General features: G+C 39.1%; 1 protein-coding gene across 4 annotated transcripts in view; it reads right to left on the minus strand.

The window, feature by feature from the left end:
* Window positions 1–550: 550 nt before the first annotated feature.
* The window catches only part of NAP1L1 (nucleosome assembly protein 1 like 1), a 35,625-nt gene continuing 10,262 nt past the window's right edge, over window positions 551–25,913 (minus strand). For 2 of the 4 annotated variants that reach the window (XM_039571725.1, XM_010413706.4), the window contains exons 2-15: window positions 15,507–15,541; window positions 14,717–14,805; window positions 13,524–13,626; window positions 12,345–12,486; window positions 11,801–11,881; window positions 11,428–11,556; window positions 10,858–10,929; window positions 10,099–10,238; window positions 8,220–8,365; window positions 8,115–8,134; window positions 6,838–6,960; window positions 5,565–5,597; window positions 5,090–5,140; window positions 551–3,338 (exon numbers count right to left, since the gene is read on the minus strand). In XM_039571725.1, the coding sequence (XP_039427659.1) occupies window positions 3,303–3,338; window positions 5,090–5,140; window positions 5,565–5,597; window positions 6,838–6,960; window positions 8,115–8,134; window positions 8,220–8,365; window positions 10,099–10,238; window positions 10,858–10,929; window positions 11,428–11,556; window positions 11,801–11,881; window positions 12,345–12,486; window positions 13,524–13,626; window positions 14,717–14,805; window positions 15,507–15,523 (1,182 nt within the window). In that variant the 5' untranslated portion in view covers window positions 15,524–15,541 and the 3' untranslated portion in view covers window positions 551–3,302. The remainder of the gene's footprint in view (window positions 3,339–5,089; window positions 5,141–5,564; window positions 5,598–6,837; window positions 6,961–8,114; window positions 8,135–8,219; window positions 8,366–10,098; window positions 10,239–10,857; window positions 10,930–11,427; window positions 11,557–11,800; window positions 11,882–12,344; window positions 12,487–13,523; window positions 13,627–14,716; window positions 14,806–15,506; window positions 15,542–25,913) is intronic. The other 2 variants (XM_039571727.1, XM_039571728.1) reach the window with 2 other exon arrangements.

Consider the following 25,913-nt stretch of genomic DNA (forward strand, 5'->3'; position numbering starts at 1 on the left):
GTGTTCAAATAATCCAAGCTAACACTTCTAACTGCACCTGACATTACTCCTCTCCAAAAAGTAAACTTCAGAATGCTAAACTTAAATCTGGGCTCCTTTACTTCACAATGCTGTTAATTTTTTTTTTTTTAACATGAACAAAGTTGTATAAGACAGGCAAACTCTTCAGTGCTAATCTAATCTAACCTAGATTGCTAAAAGCAACTATGAAAGGATTGCAAAGGAGCCTCCCTCTCTATCAAGCATAAGCCCCAAGCACCCTTCCCTGTCACCCAGTCTCACTTAATTCTCTTTCCTCACCAACCTACCACTTTTCCCCAAAACATAATTCTCCCTTCAATACAGCAACCAAAACTGGACAGAAGACACCATTTAGAGATGTTAAATTATGGTGCATTCCTGCAACTGCTGCCAAGGACATTTTATTTCAGTGACACATTTTCCTAGCCTGAACCTGTTAACAAGGTAACTTACCCTCCTCAAACACTAAATGGGATTCTCTACACCTGGTACAAATGAAAAGTGAAAAGAATGAGTCACAACACTCCAATCAATGTTGAAAGTTTAATGTTCCTGCTACATACTGCCTTTCAGAACTGCTAAACAAGAGTGTCATTGGTAACAAAACTACAGTAAGCACCAGAACAGTTTTAATTTAACCAATGCCATAAGAACTGGCACCTCATTTATATTCTTCTTCTTTTTGCTGCAGTCTGGAGAGGACAAGAACTGCTGATTTAGAACTAGCATGTCAATCTGGAGAGAAGCTTACCAAAATCCGCCAATAGGATATATTCACAACCCTGAATCTTGCAGGCTGCAGGTGTGCTTTGACATCTAACAATTCCCCTTTTCAAATATTGTATCCCACTGTATGTTATGAAGGTGTTAAATGAGAAAGTAATCAAAGAGCAAGCCGAATTTGTGAAGTAGTGAATTTTGAAACTTACAACTTTTAAAAGTTCATTTTCTTTTTAAAATACAGTTACCAGATGCTGTTAGCAAAAATGGGCTAGATCTAAGTAAGGACTTCAGAGCCTTCCCGTGTCCAGAAGTATGAACTCCAAAGCCCCATCTTAATGACTTCTCAAGCTCAGAACATACCATCACAGTTTGGTCTCTACATGTCCTGAAGTTTTAAACTTAACCCTGGGAGATGTTTAGAGAAGAGACCATGTGAAACCCAAACACCTGGCAGGGTCAGTGCCTCAAAGGATAAGCATATTCTGATACCACAAAACCAACCACATCTCCTTTAACACATAGCTACTGAGAGTGGTTGTTAAACTTTTATAACTGCTTTTTCTATGCTATGATCTGTGTTACCTAAAAACCACCCAAGATCACAGCTTCAATGGTCCTGCTTTATATACAGCTACAGATAACAAGCTCCTTCTCCCAAATCCATGGATATCTGGAGAGGAGAGAGATGAAGCCTGACAGGGATTCTGAAAAGAAGCACTGTGATATTTAAGCCTTCAAGGAATTAAAAAGAAAAATCAGTAACAAAACTAAAACAGTTTACTCAGAGGACACTAGACCCATCCTTCTTTTCTTGGGGGGGGGTGAGGATTCAGAAGGGCACTTGGAATAAGCTTCATTCTGTATTACTTACCCTCCAGGCAAGAGACATGCTAGAGAAACTTTTCCACCAGCCCCATCCTAATGTGGTTGTTACCTCCTGCTTGCCCTGCTCTTTTCAAATCTTTATGGCTAAGTGTATAAGCGTCACAAAAAAAAAGTAGCTACTGCAGAAATAGATCCATGGCTAGCTGGATATTTCTTTTTAACACTACAAGGACCCTTCCATCCCTGAAAAAGCTACCTACTTGCTTAGAAGATCAGAACTTATACTGTTGTGTGAAAGACAAGACAGCACAGAGTACAGTAGCATGCTACTGACTGGAAAAACTCAGAATACATCAGTTCATAGTCTCTTTCAGCTGAATATGTTTAAATCCACATCTCATCAAGCACCTCCACTGCTAGGCTAGGGGCAAGGTCAGAAAGAGAAAGATCTTCTAGCCCATGTGTTTCAACTGACAAAAATATCCAATATGGACAAAGTATGAACCAGAATGCACAAACACAAGCACAGTGAACAGACATTAGGTGAAGAAAGTGGAATTTCTTTGGGTTTGTTTCCTCATAATGCTTGATACAGTGAGGACAAACTAGAATACAGCCAAGTGTTCCAGCACTCCCCTTGGCTGCAGGGCATGTTTTGTTCAGGACCACCTAGCTTCATCTACACAGACTGAAAATCCAAGGCACTTTGCTCCAGATCTCATACTAACAGGCAATGCCTTAGAGTCAGGCACAGCAATACAGAAGTCCTTTATCAGATCTAGCCCCACTTCTAAGAACTTGTCTTCTCTAAAATGGCAGTGTGGACCAATCACTGAAACATCAAGCTCAGATTCACAAGTATCACACTGCAAATGGAAAGTATGCATCGAACTTTCCAAACTATTGTGTTTGTTCTTCAAATGCTATATAATTTACTTTTCAGTAATTACCAGCTTTTGTTTCTAGTAAAACAAACTGCAGCATGTAAGATATGCATTACCAGTTTATACATGCAGATACACACGTAATAAAACAAGACTAGCTTCTGAAAATACTAGGTTTTATTCACACCCCTGTGGTAAACAATAACCTTAATATGATGACTAGGTTTCTTTTGTAGATCACTATGTCACATAAAATACAAAACCCATAGCATAAACAAGCTGACAGTTATGAATGTTTAATGTGGTCTCATTGGGAAATTAAACAAGTTATACTAGTCTTCTCAAGTAGTCAAATTCAAAATGCATCATCATCTCCTAGTTAGTACAGGTCACTGCCATTTCTATAACAAAGTAATAAAGGCACAGCTAGTGCAAGCAGACTTAAACCCGTTCAGACTACTGGGCTGAAAAAATACTTTGGTTGGTTCTTCAGGAGAGAGTTTTCTCTAAACAAATATTGGTCTCAGTTAACAGTTCTGATCATCTTCACAGCTGCAGTCTAATAGCTACATGACAAAGACTTCACAAGAACCAAACTATGTAGCAATGAATTAACATTCATGCTTTAGGGGATTTACTGCATTCTACATATTGGCAGAAAATTATACTGTTAAAATGCTAGGTAGATTGAACCTACATTTTAAACTGGTTCTTAAGTGTTCGATTTCTTTTTTTAACAAATTGGTTACTTAATTCTACCAAGATACAAAACATAAGGCTGTAAGTAACTAATAGTTGTGTTTAGGCTATTACAGTGCAGGTAATCCTCAAGGCCACAGACACACTGCTTCACTGCTGCTTGCATTCTGCTGGGTTTTGATCCTTCTGTTGAGAAAAAAGGAAATACCAGTTTACAGAAATCAGTCTTTTAAAAGAACTATCAATATTGCTAAGCATGCTTTCTCAAGCTGCAATATTCAAGTTCTTCTATCTTTTCCTTGCACTAATTGTCTAGCATTAGCAACACTGCTGTCTTTAGATGCAGCAACATCCACATTGCATTCATTTTGGCTTTGTCAGCCCATCAGGATACAAATCCAGAACAAAAATCTGCTCAGAACTAAGTGTGGTGAAATACTCTAAAAGACACTAACTGGAGAAAGGAGAAGAGTGATGTGCAGTAACAAACAACCCAGCTCAGAAAAAGCATGCAGACCCTCTTCACAGTTTGAGACAAAAGAAACTTCCTATGGGCAGTAACAAGAGCATGGCCTTACACCAAAAGACACTGTAGAGCAAAGCAATGAAATGTCAAAACACAGTTCCTAATGCTCTGGAAACATCTTTTGCAATAAATTCCAGTTATTAAAAAATTTTAACACAGAAAATGTCTTCTGTTCTTGAAACAGACAGCCAGTAATCTGTCACAGAAATATGGGAATTTAATTAAGTGTTTTGGGGGGGCAGAGTTCAGTTGCAGGTTTTACTCCACTACCTTCCTTGGTCTGGACAGCTATTCTAGGACCACAGTGCTTTAATACATTTAGCTGGCTTACAGCCTGAAATCAGCTTACAACACTATACTACCACTACTATCTCCAGCCCTTGAGCAGCTCTCAAACAGACCATAGTCTTTGCCCTTTCTCAGTTCTGTTTCACTGAGAAAAGTGAAACAGAAAAGCAATCTGAAATGGTGGGAGTAAGTCCAACTTGCAGCTGTTTCATTTTGATTCCAAAGCTTTCTTGACTAGGAAGCAATTTGAATACACTATAGCAGATGAAACATCACCGAGAGGGCTGTACATTTTGATTACAAGTTTGTACCCTGTCTTTCTATGTACAATGCTAAGATTATGTAATTTTTTCAACAGTACTTTAATAGTAGCTCAAACCATTCCTACTGAAAAGCACTCATTTGAAATGACAAGCCCTTTTAACAGCAGGCATTTTGGAGCAGACCTCATGACTGCAACTTTCACCTACCACCATCAGATGCTTTCAGGTGGCCAGATGTACCTCTCCCTCAGCTATTAAAAAGCTATGAATTGAGTGGCTCACAATTGTTTTTCCAGCCTGATTAGTGATCTGCCCTTCCCACGTGTAAGAAAGCTCCCAGTTGCTCTTGGCTGTTCTCATTTTAGCACTTGGCTGTAGATGTGTTCCTGAACAAGTTTGTTTGCTACCTCAAACAATAAAAAACTTGCCACTTATCTAACCTGAAAGGGCCTATTTTGTATTTTGCTATGAAAACCTGTGCCAGAGCCAGCTTGTAGCAAGTTCCCAAAAACTGAACCTGGATTACACAGTTCTCTCCACGTCCTTACAACCATTTTGCAATTTTCATCATTAGGCAGCAACTTGCTGCAAGACAAGTTCATAGAAAACCAAGCCTGAGTAACCTCAGTGCTCAAAGCCAAAGTTACTTTTACAAAATGACTCCTGGAGAAAGAACTTTGTAGAAGTTTCTCTACCAATACTAGTCTGTCAGAACTAGGCCTGAAACAGCCTCAAAACAACACATGCTCACCATAGGAACTATTGATTTAATACTTAAATTAAAATCAAGATTCAACATACATAAAATTTTAAATGTCTGTTGCATACACAAACTTCAAACATTCATTTTAATTCCTTACTTTTGGGTCATAATCAGGATCATTTTCTTCATCTGCTTCTTCTTCTCCCTCCTGAAAGAAAACTTGTTAATATTTCTCTAGCTTATCCACATCCAGGTTTCTGAGCCATTTTAATGAAAATTAACATTAAATTGTACTCAGAAATACAATATTACCACTTTATGTTATACATATTGTATTAGTTTATCCTCCATAAAGTGCATCTTTTGACATGAGTTGTAGCTTAATTTTTAGGATACCTTAAGCATTGTCTTAGTTTGGTTTGGGTTGTTTTTTTTTTTGTTGTCATCTTGCTAGTTTTTTGGATTTTTTTTAAATTATTCACCTGAGATCCACAAAACAATGTGTTCTATCTTACTTCAGAAGTAATTCTTAAACTTAGTGTCCAGAGAACTCAAAAACTAAAGGAACTCTTATTCCAGAAAATAAACTACAACAGGTAAACTATTTGAGTCAAAGGAATCTGCTATCTTACCTCATCATCTGCCTCTTCACCTTCTTCATCATACTAGAAAAGAAAATAAATAGTTTTGATAGCACCATAAATGCAGTCATTTATAGCTCAAGTAGATGTCAGAGAGCACTCTGTATTGTGCTCTTAAGAGAATCATAGACTGGTTTGGGTTGGAAGGGCCCTTGAGGGTCATCTAGCTCCAAGCACCCTGCCATGGGCAGGGAAACCTTCCACTAGATCAGATTGCTTGGAGTCCCATCCAACCTGGCCTTGAACATCTGCAGGGATGGGACATCCACAGTTTATCTGGTCAACCTGTTCCAGCGTCTCACAACCCTCACAGTAAAGACTTTTTTCCTAATATCTAATCTAAACCTACGCTCTTTCAATTTGAGCCCAGAAGCTCCTGTGTCTGTCAGATTTAAAAATGCTTTTTGCATCAGCACGAGCGATGTTCAACTTCCCCTGCCAAGCTCTGGCAGAGCAGACTGTTCCACCCTTCCATGCAGCCCGAGAGGAGCTGATTACACTGCGGTACCACTTGGGGACGGCAGGGGACAGCAGAGCCCAAGGCAACCAGACCTGTCAGTACCTCCCTCCTCCTAAGCCGCAGGCAGCCAAGCCTTTGCAACGAGGGCCAACAGTTTGGATTCTAAGAACTAATTTTAGGACAGGACTTATGTAAGCCATTTTAACTATCAAACTGTCCTTGTTTGAGCGGAGGCAGGAGACAGAAAAATGTTTTACACCTGTATAAATTTGAGGCTTCATGGTTTGTCAATTTCAAGTTTAGTTTAGCTCTTTTAAAATACTTAAGCTTTTGCAGAACTTGCTGTGATTATCTTGGCATGCTTTGAATGTGCTTATCTAGCTTTTTTTTAAGAGAGTACTTTTGAATGGAAGAGGCTTGAATCTTATGAAATTTCATAGCCCAATATCACTGCAAGCACAAAGAACAGGCTGAGCAGCTAGATACAGTTCTCATTTGTTCTCTGGCAGCTCATTACAGTTCTACAAAGTATTGGGTACACCTCTCTAGGAATGCCTTACACACAAAATGCTACTATGACATCCTCTAGATGCTCAGCTTCTACCACTGCTTTTGCCACAAAACTCTGAAGTCACTACTTCAAAGATGAATTATTTTCATGCTTTCTTGAACAATCAAGGAAGCTCTGCTGCAACTAACGTTGGTACATCCCATTCTAAAGATACCAATGTAAGAAATTACCCAAGGTCTTTAAGCAGCACTATTTCAAGGTTTATAGTGTTCTGAATGAACTATTACACTTACATCATCGTCATCATCTTCAATAGCTTCTCCAGTGAAGTACAATACTGACCGGGGGACTATGCGTTCACGCAAGAAATGACCAATTTCAAAGTCTGCAGCAAGGATTGCCTCGGAATCATCATCCTGTATAAAACAGTATTATTTCCTGAACTATAAGATGGTAACTACTTTACACATACACACAAGTTACATGGATTTTGATGTGGCCAGATTTACACAAATCCCATTACTGGCTTTTTTGTTCCAAGACCCGCTTAACCAAACTGAAACTGAGGAGCCAAGTTTGACACTTTCAACAGCCCATCTACATTATACAGTCAGGAGCTGCTGCTTCAGTAAGCCTAATTATATACAATTCTGGAGTTCCTTTTGTTCCAAGTAGAAAGATTATTTAGTATCTCTCATAGACTTTTCAGTTCATATGCACAATGTTCTTTAAGAACTGAACAATAGCCAGGTGAGCTTATCACATTAAAGATTTTACAACCTACTTCTGATTCCTACAGCACATCTCCTTCTTGATTCCCATTAGACAGGCAACTATTGAAGCACCTGAACACCTAAAAATGTTCCCTGATCCAATCCCAAGTGTTCTGCTGTCTCCCATCTGAGCAATTATTTTCAATTCAAAAGACTTCTTTTTGGGTTGGGTTGTTTTTTTTTCCTAAACATGAACATACAGCTTTTGGTGTCCATGCCAACTAGGGTTCTAACAGCATGCTTCTGGAAGCTTTAATTTCGTATTTCTCACTCAAACTGTGTAACATATTCCCTACTGTTAAGTATTTTTGGTAGTTTTTCTCCTTACAAAAACATGGCTTATTGCCATAGTGAGCACACAGAAAAGCGGGCTCTTGCAGTTTTCCATTCTTGTTTTATTACTTTCTTCACGATGTAACAGCTTGAGAAATTTTTAACAAAATAAAATACAAACTGGATACATTCAGCCATTAGATAAAATCATCCAAAGAATGCCTGAAGGGAGAGACTTACACCACCCATTAAATCGAAGACTGACAGTGTGGATCACTACATTTCTACAACTGTTAACAATTCACAAGGTAGCTTTCAGGAAGCATAAACTGTTAAAGTTGACTAAATGAAACTCTACCATCTAACTCAACAAACACTCCTTCTAAAGAAGAAAACTCAAATACATACTAGTCTTCATAGGTATTCTCAGTTAAAGACAGAATTTGTCTTTAAGTTGAGGCTGTTTAACAAATTCTAAAATTCCATAAACACTCCATCATCATTTTTTAAATAAGTCAACTTACCAGGTCTCCACTTTCAGGAACTGTAGAAAAAAGAACAGAAGAAACAAGTGAGTGAGGTACATTCTACATTTAAAGTTAATGCACATAAACCAGTGTTCAGCTTACCCTCCGGAGGACTAAAGAAGTTGAAGAAAGAGTCATTGGAAACAGTTTTTGTCACCGTCCTAACTGTTCCACGGCCCTTATGTTTCTGCTTCTTTTTAATGGTTTTCAGAGTAACGTTCTTTCCTTTTTTCCAGTCTATTTGGCAACTAAAGAGTAAATAAAAAACAAATGACACAAAAACCCCCACAACCAGCTGCAGCTCCATACCATTCGCCTTGTTACAAGTATCTACTGAGACTATCACAACTGCAAGAGACACAGGGAAGAGAAAATTTTAAGGTTGTATTTATTCAGTGCTATCTTTTAATTAGTTTATATGTTGAGAACAAAAGTAACGGGTTCATTTTAGGATTATTTCCATCCAGAAGTTTTTCCTTCTCCACTCAATCTCTGAAATGCTAATTTTCATTAGCTACCAAGTACTGCCTAGCTTCCTATCAACCACTAGTACTGCACCATTTTTAGAGCCACCCATCCACTATAAAATAATGTCATATTTGGGCCTGTTAGTAATATGTCAAAGTTCACTGCATCTATCATTATAACCAGTAAGTCCTTAAAGTAATGCATCAAGCAGGCATGTATTTTTTGGCTGATTTTGAGTTGTTTGTGAGGGTTTTGTCTTCTTGTGTTTTATTCGTTTGTTTGGGTTTTATTGTTTTGGGGTTTTTTAACTCCACCCTGCTTACAGAGCAAAATCATGTCTACAGGCTTCTCTAACAGCCAAAGCATTCTGGCACCACATAAATGAAAAAGTTACATCAGTGAAACTAACTGCATTTGCTAAAGTACCTGATTAGATTCTTTTAAAGACTCAAAAAAATGGAGTGAGTTGCTTTGGGACAAGAAGGGGCTATCTTAGCTAAAAGACACAACAAGGACTAGGAGTTAATCATTTTTACAGAAGCGGTGGCATCTCACACCAAACTCTGCCAGGATTCATGCTTTTCAAAAACAGTCCAAACTGGGGAAGACAAAACAGTTTATCAAAGCTACCCAAGTATTTAAAACTTACAGGACTTTGCAAAATACGTGAAGTGACTGGGAAATAAAGTGGTAAATAAGTCAGTATGAGCAACTGGAGATGAATGTAAGAATAAAACCAACACTGACTATGCAGTGATAGGCCGTATCACTACATCACTACTCAGAAGAGCAGTGAGAACATTGGAGACGTGAACACAGAAGCTACTGAACAGGCCCAAGTATACTCATAAGGTAATTATGTACAACAGTTTTCTCTCATCCCTCTGTTCACAAAAAAGGGGCATGTAGAGAAAAAATTACTTAGCTAATTTAAAACAGAAGATTTCACTAAGAAAGGAATATGACAGCTTTTTAAAAATGAGTAACCTGGAATTAACTGATGACTATTCCCCATTTCACAAATGGATAGATATTCAGAGGCAAACAGTCAACACAAAAAAAAATGGATAACTGCAACATTAAAAGTAAATCTGTAATAAATTCCCCAAAATGCTATATGTCAGAAATACAAAAAGATTAATAGAAGCGATCAAACAAATTCTAGCAAAAGCTTTCCAGGCCTACTAAAAGATACCACCATCCACCTTTCAATTCACCTTTTGCGATTGCAGAACAGTATTACGAAAAAAATACAATACTGACTAAATTTTTAATTTATATGCCTATATAATAGATATGATTATAAACTATGCAATATAAATCATATGTTTTTTCTATATTGTATTGGTGTTATGGATAACAACTAAAACACTCAAGTCAAACCTAGTTGTTCACAAGTTACTAGGGGAATTATCTTTTCCAGCACCTCCCCAAGATGCTGTATAAGTCTATAGTTGGATAATGCTAAGGAAGAAACTGTTATATTGCCTTAAAGCTATCTATTAGCACTTACCCTGTACAACCCATGATTTCTGGTCCATCAAAGGAGAAGGGATCAGAATCATCTGGCTCTGACCTCATTCTATACGTCTTTGTCAACACTTCGTTTGTGAAGTAGTCATTTGGTTCGAAATGAAATTCTAATGTGAAACTCTTGAAAAAAATTGCAGAGCAGTAACTTTAGTTATTTATGAACACCTTTAACACCTAAAAGCCAAACCCAAAAAATACCCATGCAACAGAATACACCTTCTCTCCAATACATCCACAGCTTATTCTATTTGCTACCCAAGTTCTACATAAATCTTCAAATCCTTTCATTTACTTGATCTTGCACTTACTAGTTGTTATACTGCTTGCAGTAATGACAGATCTCCCAAGCACACAGCTTTCCTGCTGCTGATGTACAGGGAGAACTTCTAAATTTAAAAATATTAGAACTTAGAAAACTGTCTGATTTCTGCCAGGGAAATCTATGAAATTACATCAGTTACACAAAAAGTACCCAAAAGTATCAAAATGAGATGGTGAAACTTAAGTCACCAGATATTAAGGCCAATCTCGTCAGAAGCTGAAGGTTGAATCTAGTACATGTTTATTCACAGGGTGGTGCAAGACTACCACTAGTCCTTGTACTCCTTTCTCAGAAGCAGCAGCTGTATATTTTCTCATGACTTCCACAAGACAATTGGCAATCACAGACCATGTTGCTAAAATACAAATAATTCTTAAGATAACACAAAAGTAATCTTGTTTAGTAAGTTAAACTAACCATAGGCTGTCCAGCTTCTGAAAATTTCACTTTTATATCTTTTAAATATTTCAGGATAGGTTCATCATGCTCCTGTAGAGAAAACACAGTGTATTTAATTTTCATAACATTAAATTATACACAGATTTAAGGCCTTGCAGAGATAAAAAGCCACGTTTAGAACAAGTTTCCCTCAGAACAAAAACCTTGTTAAAACACTGAAATACTTCCATGAACATGACCAGCAGATGGCAACAATGGCTGTGTACAGTCTCCAACACAGCACACAACCAAAACCCATGCAAACACCAAGTATAGTTTCTGGTAACATCTAACACACATTTCACACACACTTTATAAGCACCGAAAATGTATTAGGATCATAGAATAGGTTCAAAAAATAAAACAGTAGGGAAGTATTTCAGTGCTTTATACTCTCACTTGGAAAGTTACCAGAGATGACATCCAACTAACAGTTCCATTATTGCCCTCCAACAGACATATCAAGCATCATAGTGTATCCACTGCTTTCTTAAAGACACAAGGATTAATTACCAATGCAACTTTAAAAAAGCCTAGACCACCACCTACCTGAACCATATCACTGAGCAAGTCCACATTCTTGAATACTGTCAGCCAAAACTCAGGGATTCCTTTAGGGTCTTCTTTTTCTTCATCTTTTTTTTCTTCTTCAAGCTTAGCTTTCTCTTTCATTTCCTCCTTGAGAAAATAAAAAAATTACATTTCCTTAATTTTAAGAGTGTCCAAAAGGTTCATCAGTTCTTTGTCGATAGCAGTATGGATTAGGTTTCATGTGGATGCTTTAAGCAACCATTAAGAATTAATATTGTTATTAACAGCAAGTAATCATTACAAACCTGATTTTGTAAAAAAATTTCAGGTTATTGAATCTTGTTTCATGCTAAAGCTCGAGATATTGATGAGAACCAATTAAGATACTCACTGAAATTTCTTCATCAGCATCTGCTTTCCATTCACATTCTTCTTCTGTAGGTTCATAAATGGCATTGATGATTTCACTTCGCTGGAAGATTAAACCAAGAATATTTTCAAATTTCCTAGTCATTGCAATCAGCAATGCCCTAACCAATAAATTCCTAATCCTAAATTACACAATTAGTAATATATTAACTACTTATCAAAACTTTTTCTTCTGGCTCTAGAGGATAGATTCAGCAGTTAGGAGGTTTTCAACACACTAAAATAAACACTGAAGTCCCAGAAAAGATACAGTATCATCTGACACCTGCCCAACTAAAATGAAGGCTGATATATTGAAGTCATTTTGGTAACCATGAAACAGACTTAACCTTTTGCTCTCTTAATCTTAGTTGATATTCCCTTGAATGGCAAAATTGTATCAATTGAATTGAAGGGGCACATATGAGACCAAAGTAATTAGGAACATGAATATGTTTTCTGGTTTTTATATTCCTTTGTATTTTAGATGAAGCTTTACAGTACAAATCAGAGTAGCATTAAAATACCTTGTCAAATAAGGGCTGATAGAGAGCAGCATACTTTCTTTCCAGCTCATGAACTTCCTCATAGAACTTCGCTTCTATCTGTGCGCATTGAACTTGAAGGTTCTTGAGAGCATTCACACGTCTTTTAACAACTTTAGGCAAGCTGAAAAATTCAGTGGCAGAACTGTTACTAACACTGCATTTTAAGCACATATTGATCCCTCCTTAACCAGACCCCTTGCAAGTTAACCAACTCGTACCACAACACATTTTACATGCTATTTCAACATTTAGAAATCTTAAATCAAAACTACAACCAAATTTCACCACCGAGTTTGAAATCCTTAGCACAAGCTCTTAAACTGAGGCTCAGCCACAGTTAGAACCAGAGTATTACAAACACCTGGGTAAATCATGAGAGAAACTTGTGCAATAAATCTTCATTCTAAAACAAGTTCTAAATTATCAATGAGTAACAAAGTAAATTCATAGTATTGAGTACAACTAAGAAACTCACCATTACTTTGCTTGGTTTTACAAAAAAGTTAGACAGTTGAGTTATTCTTTAAGAAATTTAATCTTCAAAATTTGCTGCTTTGTTTCACTGAGCAAAGCATATGGTAGCACTGTCTTGAAACACACTGTCTGTACCAAAGTGAGCCAGAACTGGTTTGCTAAATGAGCCACTATTACAAATGTGTAAAAGGAAAGCAATTATTGCATTCCTCATAAATGCAGATCAACTATGGAAAATTTTGTCAAGAATTTATAGCAAGTTTTGATACATGAAAAAACCACATGAAGTGGTTTCCTCTATCAGCTAGTGGCTACACTCAAAGCATAAAATGACTATATTAGAGACACTAGACCTCCAAGTATCTCTCTATAGTTTAAATAACTGATGTTTCATGACTAAGGCAAAGTTAAAAAAGAGATTCCAAGGAGCAGAAAAGTGTTTTAAGTGTGCCATATTGTAACTGCAGGGGAAAAGATCAGCCACTGTAAATATTAGCATTCCTTTCTTCATAAAAACTCAACTAAAAACTCTTCAATTCTGAGATGCACTACAGACAGACTGTATTCGTTTTTCTACTATCTGAGCAGCACGGTGGTTTATGACCACTAATGCCACAGACAATACTGTTCAGAAAGCAAAAGAACTATTTATAACACTCTGCTCATGCTAAACAAATGCTGTACCTTTCTACATATCCTGCAGATGTTCCTACGAGACCATCAAGTCTTTCCTGAAGGGCTGCAAGAATCTGAGGATTTTGCATCATCTGCACAGTCAACTGCCGAGCTAATTAAAAAAGAAAATTATGTAAGCAAAAAGTGCATCTTTTGGACTAATCTTGAAAGAAAGAATTGTGTATATAAAAAAAGAAAATTAGACAAGAATTACAGATGCAGAAGAACTGCTGAAAACTGTGTCAAGTTTCCCTACTACCAAAACATGTTTCTGATTTATAAAATCCAATTTCCCTCCAGAATTCCTACAGTATAATTTCCCCTCTGATTCTCACCTATAATAGCTAGGAAATCACTGAAAATACACATTATTCATCTCTAGGTTGCTGTGGGACACTTACCATTTAATTACTGTACACCATTTAATTACTTCAGCTAGTGAATGCGTTCCCCAAAATTTTGCAATCCAGTTTTGAAAACACTTCTTTGAATAGGTTAGCAAAGCATAACATCTTGAGCAAAATGTTCTACTTTCATGTTATTATTCTTTTCAAGCAATCACATAACATGGCACTATTAGCAGTCCAAGTAATTTTTTTGCTGTTTATTAGTTATTTCTCTTCTGGCTAATTGCTCTTTAGATTCTATCTGTGCCCCCAGACCTTAAATACAAAGCATGAGTAAGACTGTTCAGCACTGACAAAACAAGCATTATGATATGCATTCATGTTTTTTCTTGAGGGGAAAAAAACCAATTTATTAATTTTAAGAGTGGTAACATTAAGCATAATTTGTTCTGTTCACAGTCAACTCAGCAGCAAAGTACTAATCAAAAAGATACACATACACATATATGTACATTAATTTTTTATACCCAAAGCTTCAGATTTGTGAAGTTTTTAACTGTTTACAGCTTTCAAATAATCCAGTCACATATCCACAACAATCCTGTCTTTCCCAATTATACATATGGCCAGCACTGCCTGACCTGGTATTAACCATGACTAAAATGAGTAACTGCAGACAACAAATAAAAATCTCACAATTTAAAAAAAATGAAGTCCTTGCTTCAGAACTCAAAGACAATTGTACTTCTGAAATTCTTTTACCATTTCCTATTATTTTTTGCAGTAAAATCCTTTTAACACTAACTAGAAAGCACATATGCTTAGATGTTTAGAAACTCTTTGTTTCAACATTACCTTTGCTGTTGGCATCTTCACCAGTTTCTTCTTCTTCTACTTCTTCAACATCTTCCATATCCTGTTGATCAAGTTCAGACTGTTCTTTGCTATTAGAAATATTCAAAAACAGCATCAATAGGTTAATTTTATAAAACACTATAATGAGTTTAAAGACATCAAACTAGAGATTGCATGGGTAGAAGCAAACTGTTGCATCTTTTGTTCTATGACAAACAAGTCTTAATAGCCAAAAAAAGCCAAATTTGCCTTCATAGAAGTTTCACATTTGACAAACCCAGAACAGTTTAAAGCATTAGCAACTTTCCAGAATTACAAAGTTTCCTTTCTGCAGAAGTCCTTCATCTCATGTTCTCATCAAGTCAAAGCCTCCTTCTGCTCTACATACCATCTTCCTTAAGACGTGCACGCCTTGAGAACTGTGGGTAGGTTCACCTAATCTATACTTCAAATGCCACAAAATAAGAGCACTCAAAGTACAGAAAAACCCTACAGAGAGTGAAACAATAGGAATGGGCAATACTATCTGTTTTTTCCCTCTGGAATTCCAACTAACATAGGAAGTTGACTCGTACCTTCTTCCACTTTTATATTACTTATAATTAAGATCACAAACCCATTTATCATGAGCAACATAAGCTTTTCTCCCACATGCTATAAACCACAGGTCTTGCCACAGTGCTCAAGGGCAGTATCTAGACCCTGCCTATCCAGTATCTGGAGAGCCCAGCCATGTAAAGTACAGCACAGGACACACTCAGAGCCTCAGTAACCTACAGATTTTACTTACTTGTCTATGTCTGCCATTCTGCTAGATTTCAAACCCTAAGGAAAAAAAAAAAATCAACACGTAAGAACAGCAGCACTAGATTTCAGTTATAAACTCTGTGGTCACTTGCCACTAAAAAACACAAACCATGTCAGCTTTACAAAACATGAGTGATACATCTCTTATGCACATTTTGAGCTCTCAGTCTAAAACACACAGAAATACTGAAAAACTTTGTTCTGGTTTAGAACCTATAGATCTACTCACAAACTGAAGTACCAAGTATCAGCAAAATGCCATGTTGAGTTTTGGATCTTAGGACTGTATTATTATCACTGACTGAAAACTAGTCCTAAGTACAAAATTGGAATATAACCTGAGAAAAACTGAAGCAAAAAGTGTGCTGGTAACTATTTACTCATTTCCAGCATGTAATTGCAGACAGGGGATACTTAACAGCTAAATAAATTTAAGAATGAAGATGCCTTTCTGTGGCTTTACTTTTAATCCCAACTTTATAAAACCAATCCAAGTAGCTCATCAGAATATTCACAATATTGCAACATTTTACAAAAAAAATTGGTGCCAGGCTATTGAACATGACTAATTCCCATGTCCTGAATGATCATTAATTTCTTAAAATATCTCAGTATTATCATAAACATATTCCATACATAGTAACTAGAAACATTTAATATTGAGACTATTGCAAATCTTGCATACCATGAAGCACCTATGTTCCCAAACATATTATAAAATGAGTAACATTTTCTACCAGCAAAACTGTACTTGGGAGTCTAGTTTCCAAAAAGATGTTTCAGGTAACTTGAAGTCTAAGACAATACCAAGCACAAGAAAACACTGTCCCGTTACTGCCATCTTCCAGTAATTCAGGAGGCTCCAACCACCAGGAATAATTCACTGGCTCACAAAGCATGGAAACCAATGCTTTAGAGTCTCTATTTTACCTGCTGTCCTGCAAACTAAAAAAAACTAAAAAAATTCAAGTTTCCTTCAGGAATTTCAACTTCTTATAATGCATTCCAATGGGAATTTTAGCAAAGTATTGGAGGGATGTGGTCCAGAAAAAGTGAAAACTGCATTTGATCTGTCCAAAGTGTAACACAAAAACACAATCCCAGTAAGATCAGGATATTAACAGTCAATATGAAGAATCATGTTAGAATCTAAGCTTCAGAATTAAACACCTACATGTATGTAAATATAATCTAAAGACATTTTTCCTGCCGTCATAACTACTTCCCAACAATTACATAGAAAGAAAGTATCTGATGGCCTCATTTAGGACCAAAACTTTATAGTGCAAATTAAAGACCTAGAATGTAATCCAAAAGATTCAATTCCCTAATATGCAGAGAAATGAAAGAATCAAGTACTTGTCCATCTGTATCAGAAAAATAATATAGTATTTGCTAATAAATAGAATGGCAGCACTGCTATAAACCAAAGTACATCTGACAGTTCAGTAACAGGAACTACAACAATGCTCTTGACTCATTTTATTCAGATCACATTTGCCTGTCTTGTGATTTTAGTTTTACACATGGATGCAGGCTGTCCATGTAACAATTTCAATGGCTCTCCTTCAAATACCATTCTCAAAGATAGCATGGATTGCAGACCTACAGAAACTGAAAGAATACTACAATTACAACTCTCATATACAGGTCCCTGTTTTTCTTGAGCAACATAATTAGCATTAGTTTTGATTTACAGAACATTGTATCCATGCAAAATAGTCAACTTTTTCCTTACACACTTCCTCTTAACTTGTTTTTAATGCAGGACCATTTCACGGAGGCTGACAGTATTGCTGTGCAAAAGAACACAAGATGATGCACAGCTCACTTGCCCTTCCCCACATTTTTCTGCAAATGGAACACAGCGATGCTCCTTGCAGCGACCAGCATTTCCTCTCTCTGTTCTCCCTATCAAATAAAGCTTCAACATCCATAAAATGAAAGGCAGTTCTTTCAACAAACGTATGACCAGTGGCAGCACAAACCCTGTGGTCTCTCTTAGCCAGTGGGCTAGATGAAACAGCAGCTGAAACACCTTAGAGGTTTTCTGAAAGAGACCGACTTCTACAGTTAAATTTTTTTTTTCCTAAATGAAAATAAGGCTGTCTATGAACAAATGATGTCTAAAAACTTTAAGAAACAGCCATCCCATCTCCAACAACAGCCATTGGCCAATGCCTTGGAAAAAAGCAATGACATGGTAAGAATTCCCCCAGAAACACTTCTACCTTTCAATCACATTCAGAAAAAACACACTGGCTCAGAAGTGCAGGTATTCGACAATGTCATAAATTTTTTATTTCAGAAGGGAGTCCTCATTTTCCCCCAAACCATGCAGGTAAGCTGATGATATCACTCAAGTTTCTGAGTTGCAATATTCAGCTCAGAACTAAGATTTTTCTACACTACACAACTGTGTAGCAGAGGAAGTTTCACCAGCAGTCTGGTGTTACTGAATTTCTCCCTGGGCCCTTGTTTTCACCCTCTGAACAACTACTTGTCATCATAAACTTTCATCCATCCTTTCACTGTTCATCCTCTTTCCAAGATCACTTCTGACCCTGCTAAAAGCATTCATCTTGCTACAGCACCCTGTGGGACTCCAGCATCTGCCTCTCTCCTCATAGCAATGGGCAGTTATCACCATCTGCTTTCTAGCTCTTAAACAGTCCATGCAAGCACTATGTTTTCAAATTATGGCCCAGTTCACTCAAAGATTTTGAAAAACGTTCTTCAAAGATTTTTTTTGAAATTAAAATAGACTGTATCAAGCAGCTGTCAACTTCAGAGCCTCCCTCTAGTGTTTCTCATATCCAATTTTTCCTATTCTCCTTGCATCAGTCTTTTTTTCACGTCCCATCCTTTAATCTTCCCTCCACTTTTTACACAACTCAGTATCAGAATGCATACAGTTGGAAGAGATCTTCTGAAAACTGAGGAGATACTAGTGTCTGTCACGACAATTATGTGCCAGCTCTAGACAACTGTTCTTGAGTAAGGAGACTATAAGGCACTGCCAAGAAAACTATGCTGGCAGACATTTAGGCTAATCTGTGCAACCCACTAGCATGGAAGAGATGTAGTTGCATTCCATTTTGTTTACTGTCATTTACTTAAACAACCATAAGCTTCTCTGCAAACACAGCTCTACTGGCTAAAAAAAGCCAAACAGAAACAAAAACACTGCAGAAATGCACTGAGAAAATGCATTCCTTAAGAGCAAACAAACTCCACTATCATCGTGCAGTACCCAGTACAAGGTCCTGATCTAGTCTTCAGAGTTTCAAATACACTACATACCACAATCAGTAACGTTAGAATACATCACTGCAGTATTTATTTTGCACTATCTCCCCAACACTAAATATTTAAATATAGAACTCTTATCACTCCACTTTCCATAAGACACAGCTGTCCTTCCCAGTTCATTCATAGGTGCATTTAGGTTTGTAGACAGCAGCTGTACCTTGGCATGTGAGCAACAAGAACCACTTCCATCACTCCCTGAAGTAGTTCCAGGGAGATATCAGTTCACCAGTTGTCAATGCAGGATTATAACAAACCTGGCTACTCCTGGTGTATTACTTCAAGCCTCAGTGTCTAGGTGATTGTTTTGGACTGAGATACTGCTTGGAATCTAAGCCTCCTCACTGCAAGAAAAGGCTTATGAGCACAAATAAAGGGTAGTCTCCACCCCTGTATAAAGCCAGCATGCAAAAGACCTTATTAGTAAAATATTTTATTTCCCTGTTACTTGAACAGCTACAGCCACTAGCTGTTTGAATGCAGTAGACTGCATTATGGTCAAATACAAAGGTGCCCACAGGCTTTGCTTACAATGTTTTGCTGCTCATTGTAAAAATATGCAGAAGAAAAGAAACAGTTACATTATCTTTGCAGCGCTTTAAAGAGAATGTGTAGGAAGTCTGTGCTATAAAAAGAAAGCAAAAGTACAGAAAAGCAAGCTACTGTGTAAGTTTCCTAAAGGTTCAAATTTAAAACCTCTTTCATACAGGTATCTTAAGCCTGCCTGCCATCACAAGAAAGCATGTTCTTTATCAAAATGGAAAGGTTAGAAGACTAGCACTAGCTTACCCACAGTTTTGAGCACATCCTGCAGAATTATTAAAAATTAGAAAAATCCCCCTAAAACTTATCAAAACCGTATGACAATTTGCTATTTTCATTAGGCATACAGATCACTTGATCTTGTTAATCTGCCATGTTTTTCAAGAAATGGAGTTTGATACATGCAGAATGTTCATGTATTCATCCTCAAGTTAGTCGTAAGTGAGCTTTCAGTTTTCAAGGGTTATTGTTTCTTCACTAAGTGATTTTGCACAAGTGAAGATAGAAATACAAACTTTAAGTGTTCAGCACTTCCTAATCTTTCCTTTATCCACACAGAAACTAATCTGAATTTGCACAGAGGCACCAGCCATGTTACAGCTAGGACACAGGCTTTGGTAAGAAAGCTTTTTTTTTCAGACCAGCTTTACATGTCCCAAGTAAGCAGGCCACTATTAGATTACCCGGACATCCGCTCTCCCTCAGGAAGACAGGTCACAGCAAGGTGAACGACAAGTCAGCTGAGGCAGCAAGACATTCCTGAGACACAGTTCCTCCAGCAAAACAACAGCATTTTTGAACAAGCCCTAAGGCTGGCAGGCTCACAACACATCTCAGCTGCTCAGCATCTCTGAGCATAACATGCCACAAACAGTACCCATACCCTCCTTTTCAGGAAACACCTCTTACCCTTCTCTAGACAAACTGCTCACACAATTACCTTGTAATAGCAATTAAAAGAAATTTTTCAAGTTGTTCAAGAGTCACAAATGGGCTTTTTGAGGCCATGAGACGCCAACTACAGCCAAGCCTTGTTAAGCCACACTTTTAAAAGAAATACTCATTTTGCATAAACTGATTTCCTCAGAAGTCACTAATTCAGAGCACTACAAATACAAGTCAGCTTGTCCACAGACTAGCATATCAGCCTCTTCCTGTCCCTGGCAAGCCTTGGGCAACTGAAAGCAATACATTAACAGAAAATACCTAAAACAAATGAGCCCTATAGGGCATTCAGAACCTGCAATGTAACATAACAAACTAAGCAGTGGACTAAGTCAGATGCCAGTGAAGAAATGGGAGGTCCAGCTGGAGGACAGCTAGTTGTATTAAAAAAATCATCAGGATTAAGTCTGGTAAACTATTTGCAATGTGTGCAGAAACCAAAGGTGCCAGACAAATGACATCATACCAGCCAAGTTCAACTCTCACTAAAGACTGGGAAACTCAAGAGCAATACATTCACTACAAGTTACTTCAAACTGATGTTCTTGCCTAGAATTCCAGGACAACTTGTAAGATTTCTCCTTACATAATCATCATTAAATACAGAAAACAAAAATTAAAACAGTGTAGAGATCCATTAGAAAGCACTCTTTGACTGGAAATGTTCAAAATAATTGTCTGGAGTAGTTTCCTCAAAACCTCTAACAGAGGTTTGTAACTTGGAAGACCTCAGATGCTCTGCATAGTGATCTTAAAGGTCTTTTCCAACCTAAACAATTCTGTGAGAACTGAGTGAACTGCTTAAAAAGTGCACAGTACACGGTATAGAGCTTCACACTTCAAATGTCTTGGTACTACAACCCAAAAAATGCACCTATCATTCCAAAACTGTTAGTAGAAGCTATCCCACTTCTACTATATCACTGGGTAGGGAAATCATTACGAGAGAAAAGAAGAAACCAGGAGAACATTTAGCTCTTCTTCAAAAAGAGCCAATCGAATAATACATCAGGCTGAAAATGCCATTTTAAAAAGGGAATAAAGTAGAAGACCGAGTGTTTCCTTTATACGTGTGAGATCAAATTCATGCATCTATTACCATTAGCATGAAAACTGGTCATGAAACAAGGGGAGAGTGTATCTATTATTATCCTGAGGGGAGATCTCATCACTCTCTACTACTACCAGAAAGGAGGCTGTAGCTGAGTGGGAAGTGGTCTCCTCTCCCAGGTTAACAAGTAACAGGATGAGAGGAAATGCCCGCAAGTTATGCCAGGGCATGTTTAGATTGTATATTAGGAAAACTTTCTTCACTGAAAAGGTTGTCAGGCATTGAAACAAGCAGCCTAGGGAAGTGCTGCAATCACCATCCCTGGAAGCATTCAAAAGATATGTAATGTGGCACTCGAGGATACAGTTAAGCAGTGAACACAGCAGTGCTGGGTTAACAGCTGGACTCAATCTTAGAGGAGAGGCCTTTTTCAACCTAAACAATGCTATGTTTCTATGATTTAACATGGCAGATAAACACGTTAAACAGATTATATCATTCATCTTGGGGAAAAAATATGCCTTCTCAGGAAAGCTGAAGGTCCAAAAAAAAAAAAAAAAAAAATCAATGTCAATTAAATGAGCAGAGCAGTGAAGTGCTACAACATCAAGATACCATATCTATGTGATGAAAGACATTATCAGCCACCAAACTCCCCAGAGACAATTCCTTTATTAGTGCATCAAAATTATTATGTTAACAAAAGATTTCTAACTGTTAATGTAGGAGCAAATTTGACAAAATTTATTTAAATTTTCAAATCTAGAGTAGATAATTAAAACTGTCTGCCCAAATACAAGCACAGAAAACAGGAGTGTGATACAATAAAGACGACAGTACTAATATAGAAGCTACTAAGTTCTGGATAAAGAGACTAAGGAGCTAATGGTCAGTGGAAGCATCAGGTGCCTCAATACAGTAACAAGAAGGTGACACCGGACCCTTGCAGTAATTCAAATCCCTTCATTTTGACACAACTTACTGTGCTAGCACCAACTCATCCACTATGTGCAAAAGACATGCACAGTTAACAACAGAAATGCTAACTGGCATGGCAACGTATGGGAATCCTTAGCAGAAGCTGAAGTAAGGTCTCCTGACCAAGCAAAAAAGGGTAAGAAATTCAGAAGAGAAGCGGCATTTCACAAAACACACTCCGAACTTCTAGCTATGTGCATGTGCTTAAATATCTGTACTAGTTTGAAAACAAACCAGTGGGAGGCACCAAGTCAGAATAACAATTTAATGGAAATTAAAGAAAAGGGGAAAAAAAAGGTAAAAGAAAACACTGTCAAACTGACAGAGTCAAGGTACAACCTGACACCCTGTTAGGCAGGGTGGTGGGAGCAGTCTGGTAGAATGGTGGCTGCAGTCCTCTGAAGCAGTGATCCTGTAGTAAAACAGTCTGCTCTTCCTCAGGCAGTCCAATGGTGGCTGTGTAGCTCCTGTCCTCTGGAAATCCAGTGGGAAGCCCGTGTCTCTGGTGTTCAGCCTCAGATTATATCCACGATGGGATGCTTGGTTCCTCCCTCTGGGTGGAGCATCTCACAATGGAGTAACGAGTCATGAGGCCAAGTGTTGATTAGGCTCATTAACAGAAGATAGTTCGGAGGGAGTTATCTCTGAGTCAGGCGGCAGGACAATGATGGGCCAATTAACAGAAAGATAGTCTGGGGGGAGGAGGCAAGGAAACACTGCCCCACCTGATTTCAACGGCTGATGGGGATGGTAATAGAATACACTGCAACCCAGGACATTATCCACCCCTTATTCTATTACCATCTACATTATCCTAAATCAATACCTTCTTAAACTCTAAAACACACATACATATATATATATATATATATACACAGTGAAACCTACACACCATTCTCACCTAAGATTAGGTCTCCTTGTGGTACACAACGGGTTTCCCCATCTTTCTGCATTACCCACCAAGTGCAACCAGGTCCCTGAGCAAAGACAATCCCAGGGATGGGTTTGACTTTGCCTGAGGTGGGATTAATCCAAACAGTCTTTCCTAAAATACCTCTCAGGTGTACCACAGGGACTCTATCTCCATCCACTGTGTGCAAGGGTTCAGACTCGGCAGGACCAGCTCGATTGATGGACCCTCGGGTATTGACTATCCAGGTGGCCTTTGCTAAGTTCACTTCCCAATTTTTGAAGGTCCCCCCACCAAGTGCCTTTAGGGTAGTTTTAAGTAGTCCATTGCAGCGTTCAACTTTTCCAGCAGCTGGTGCATGATAAGGAATATGATATATCCATTCGATACCGTGTTCTCTGGCCCAGGTGTTGATGAGGCTGTTCTTAAAATGAGTCCCCGTTGTCTGACTCGATCCTATCAGGGGTGCCATGTCTCCACAAGACTTGCTTTTCCAGGCCGCAGGATGGTGTTCTGGGCTGTAGCATGAGGCACAGGGTAGTCTCCAGCCATCCAGTGGTTGCTTCAACCATGGTCAACACGTAGTGCTTGCCTTGGCGGGTTTGGGAAGGGTGATGTAGTCAACTTGCCAGGCTTCACCATACCTGTACTTTGACCATCGTCCCACCATACCACAGAGGCTTCACCCGCTTGGCCTGTTTGATTGCAGCACAGGTCTCACAACTGTGGATGACCTGTGAGATGCTGTCCATGGAAAGGTCCACCCCTCGGTCACGGGCCCATCAGTATGTTGCATCTCTCCCCTGATGACCAGAGGCATCATGGGCCCAACGAGCTAGGAATAATTCTCCCTTGTGCTGCCAGTCCAGATCCACCTGTGATACTTTCACCTTGGCAGCTCAGTCCATCTGCTCGTTGTTGCGATGCTCTTCATTAGCCCGACTCTTGGGTACGTGCGCATCCACGTGTCGAACCTTCACGGTCAGCTTCTCTACTCGGGCGGCGATGTCCTGCCAAATCTCAGCAGCCCAGATGGGTTTCCCTCTGCGCTGCCAGTTGGCCTTTCTCCAGCGATCCAGCCATCCCCACAGAGCATTAGCTACCATCCATGAGTCGGTGTAGAGATAGAGCCCGGCCACTTTCTCTCGTTCAGCGATATCCAAAGCCAGCTGGACGGCTTTAAGCTCTGCAACCTGACTCGATCCACCTTGTCCCTCGGTAGCCTGTGCAACTCGTCGTGTGGGGCTCCATACTGCAGCTTTCCACTTCCGGTTAGCGCCTACAATTCGGCAGGAACCATCAGTGAAGAGGGCATAACGTCTTTCAGTCTCCGGTAGCTCATTATATGGTGGGACTTCCTCAGCACGAGTCACTTGCTCTTCCCTCTTCTTCAGAGATAATCCAAAAGTCTCACCTTCAGGCCAGTTTGTTATAATTTCTAGAATCCCAGGGCGATTCAGGTTTCCAATACGGGCACGCTGTGTGATGAGGGCGATCCACTTGCTCCATGTGGTGTCGGTGGCATGATGCGTGGAAGGAACCTTTCCCTTGAACATCCACCAGCACCGGTAGTCGGGGTGCCAGAAGCAACTGTGCTTCAGTGCCATTACCTCTGAGGCAGCTTGGACTCCTTCATAGGCTGCCAAGATTTCCTTCTCTGTGGGAGTGTAGTTGGCTTCAGACCCCTCTGTAGCTTCGGCTCCAGAATCCCAGTGGTCGGCCACGAGTCTCACCAGGCACCTTCTGCCAGAGGCTCCAGGACAGACCATGTTCCCGGCTGCAGAGTAGAGCACATTCTTCACCTCATGGTCCTGTCCTGACTGGGCCAAGGGCTACCGCATGAGCGATTTCCTGCTTGATCTGGGCAAAGGCTTGCTGCTGTTCGGGGCCCCAGTGGAAATCATTCTTCTTGCGGGTAACCAGGTAGAGAGGGCTCACGATCTGGCTGTACTCGGGAATGTGCATCCTCCAGAAACCTATGGCGCCTAGGAAAGCTTGTGTTTCCTTCTTGCTGGTCGGTGGAGACATCGCAGTGATCTTATTGATGACTCGGTGGGAATCTGACGTCATCCATCTTGCCACTTTACTCCCAGGAACTGGATCTCTTGGGCAGGTCCCTTGACTTTGCTCCTTTTGATGGCAAAGCCAGCTTCCAGGAGAATCTGGATGATTTTCTCTCCTTTCTCAAACAACTTCCTTTGCTGTGTTTCCCCACACAATGATGTCATCGATGTATTGCAGATGTTCTGGAGCCTCACCCTTTTCCAATGCAGTCTGGATCAGTCCGTGCAAATGGTGGGACTGTGCTTCCACCCCTGGGGCAGTCGGTTCCAGGTGTATTGCACACCCTTCCAGGTAAAAGCAAACTGGGGCCTGCATTCTGCTGCCAAAGGAATGGAGAAGAAGGCATTGGCAATGTCAATAGTGGCGTACCACTTCGCTGCTTTGGACTCCAGCTCGTACTGAAGTTCCAACATGTCCGGCACAGTGGCGCTCAATGGTGGCGTGACCTCATTCAGGCCACGGTAGTCCACCGTCAGCCTCCATTCTCCACTGGACTTACGCACTGGCCATATAGGGCTGTTGAAAGGTGAATGGGCCTTGCTGACCACCCCTTGGCTCTCCAGTTTGCGAATCATCTCATGGATGGGAAC

This window comes from Corvus cornix, chromosome 1A, assembly GCF_000738735.6.
Source record: "Corvus cornix cornix isolate S_Up_H32 chromosome 1A, ASM73873v5, whole genome shotgun sequence".
In the NCBI taxonomy this organism is placed as follows: Eukaryota; Metazoa; Chordata; class Aves; order Passeriformes; family Corvidae; genus Corvus; species Corvus cornix.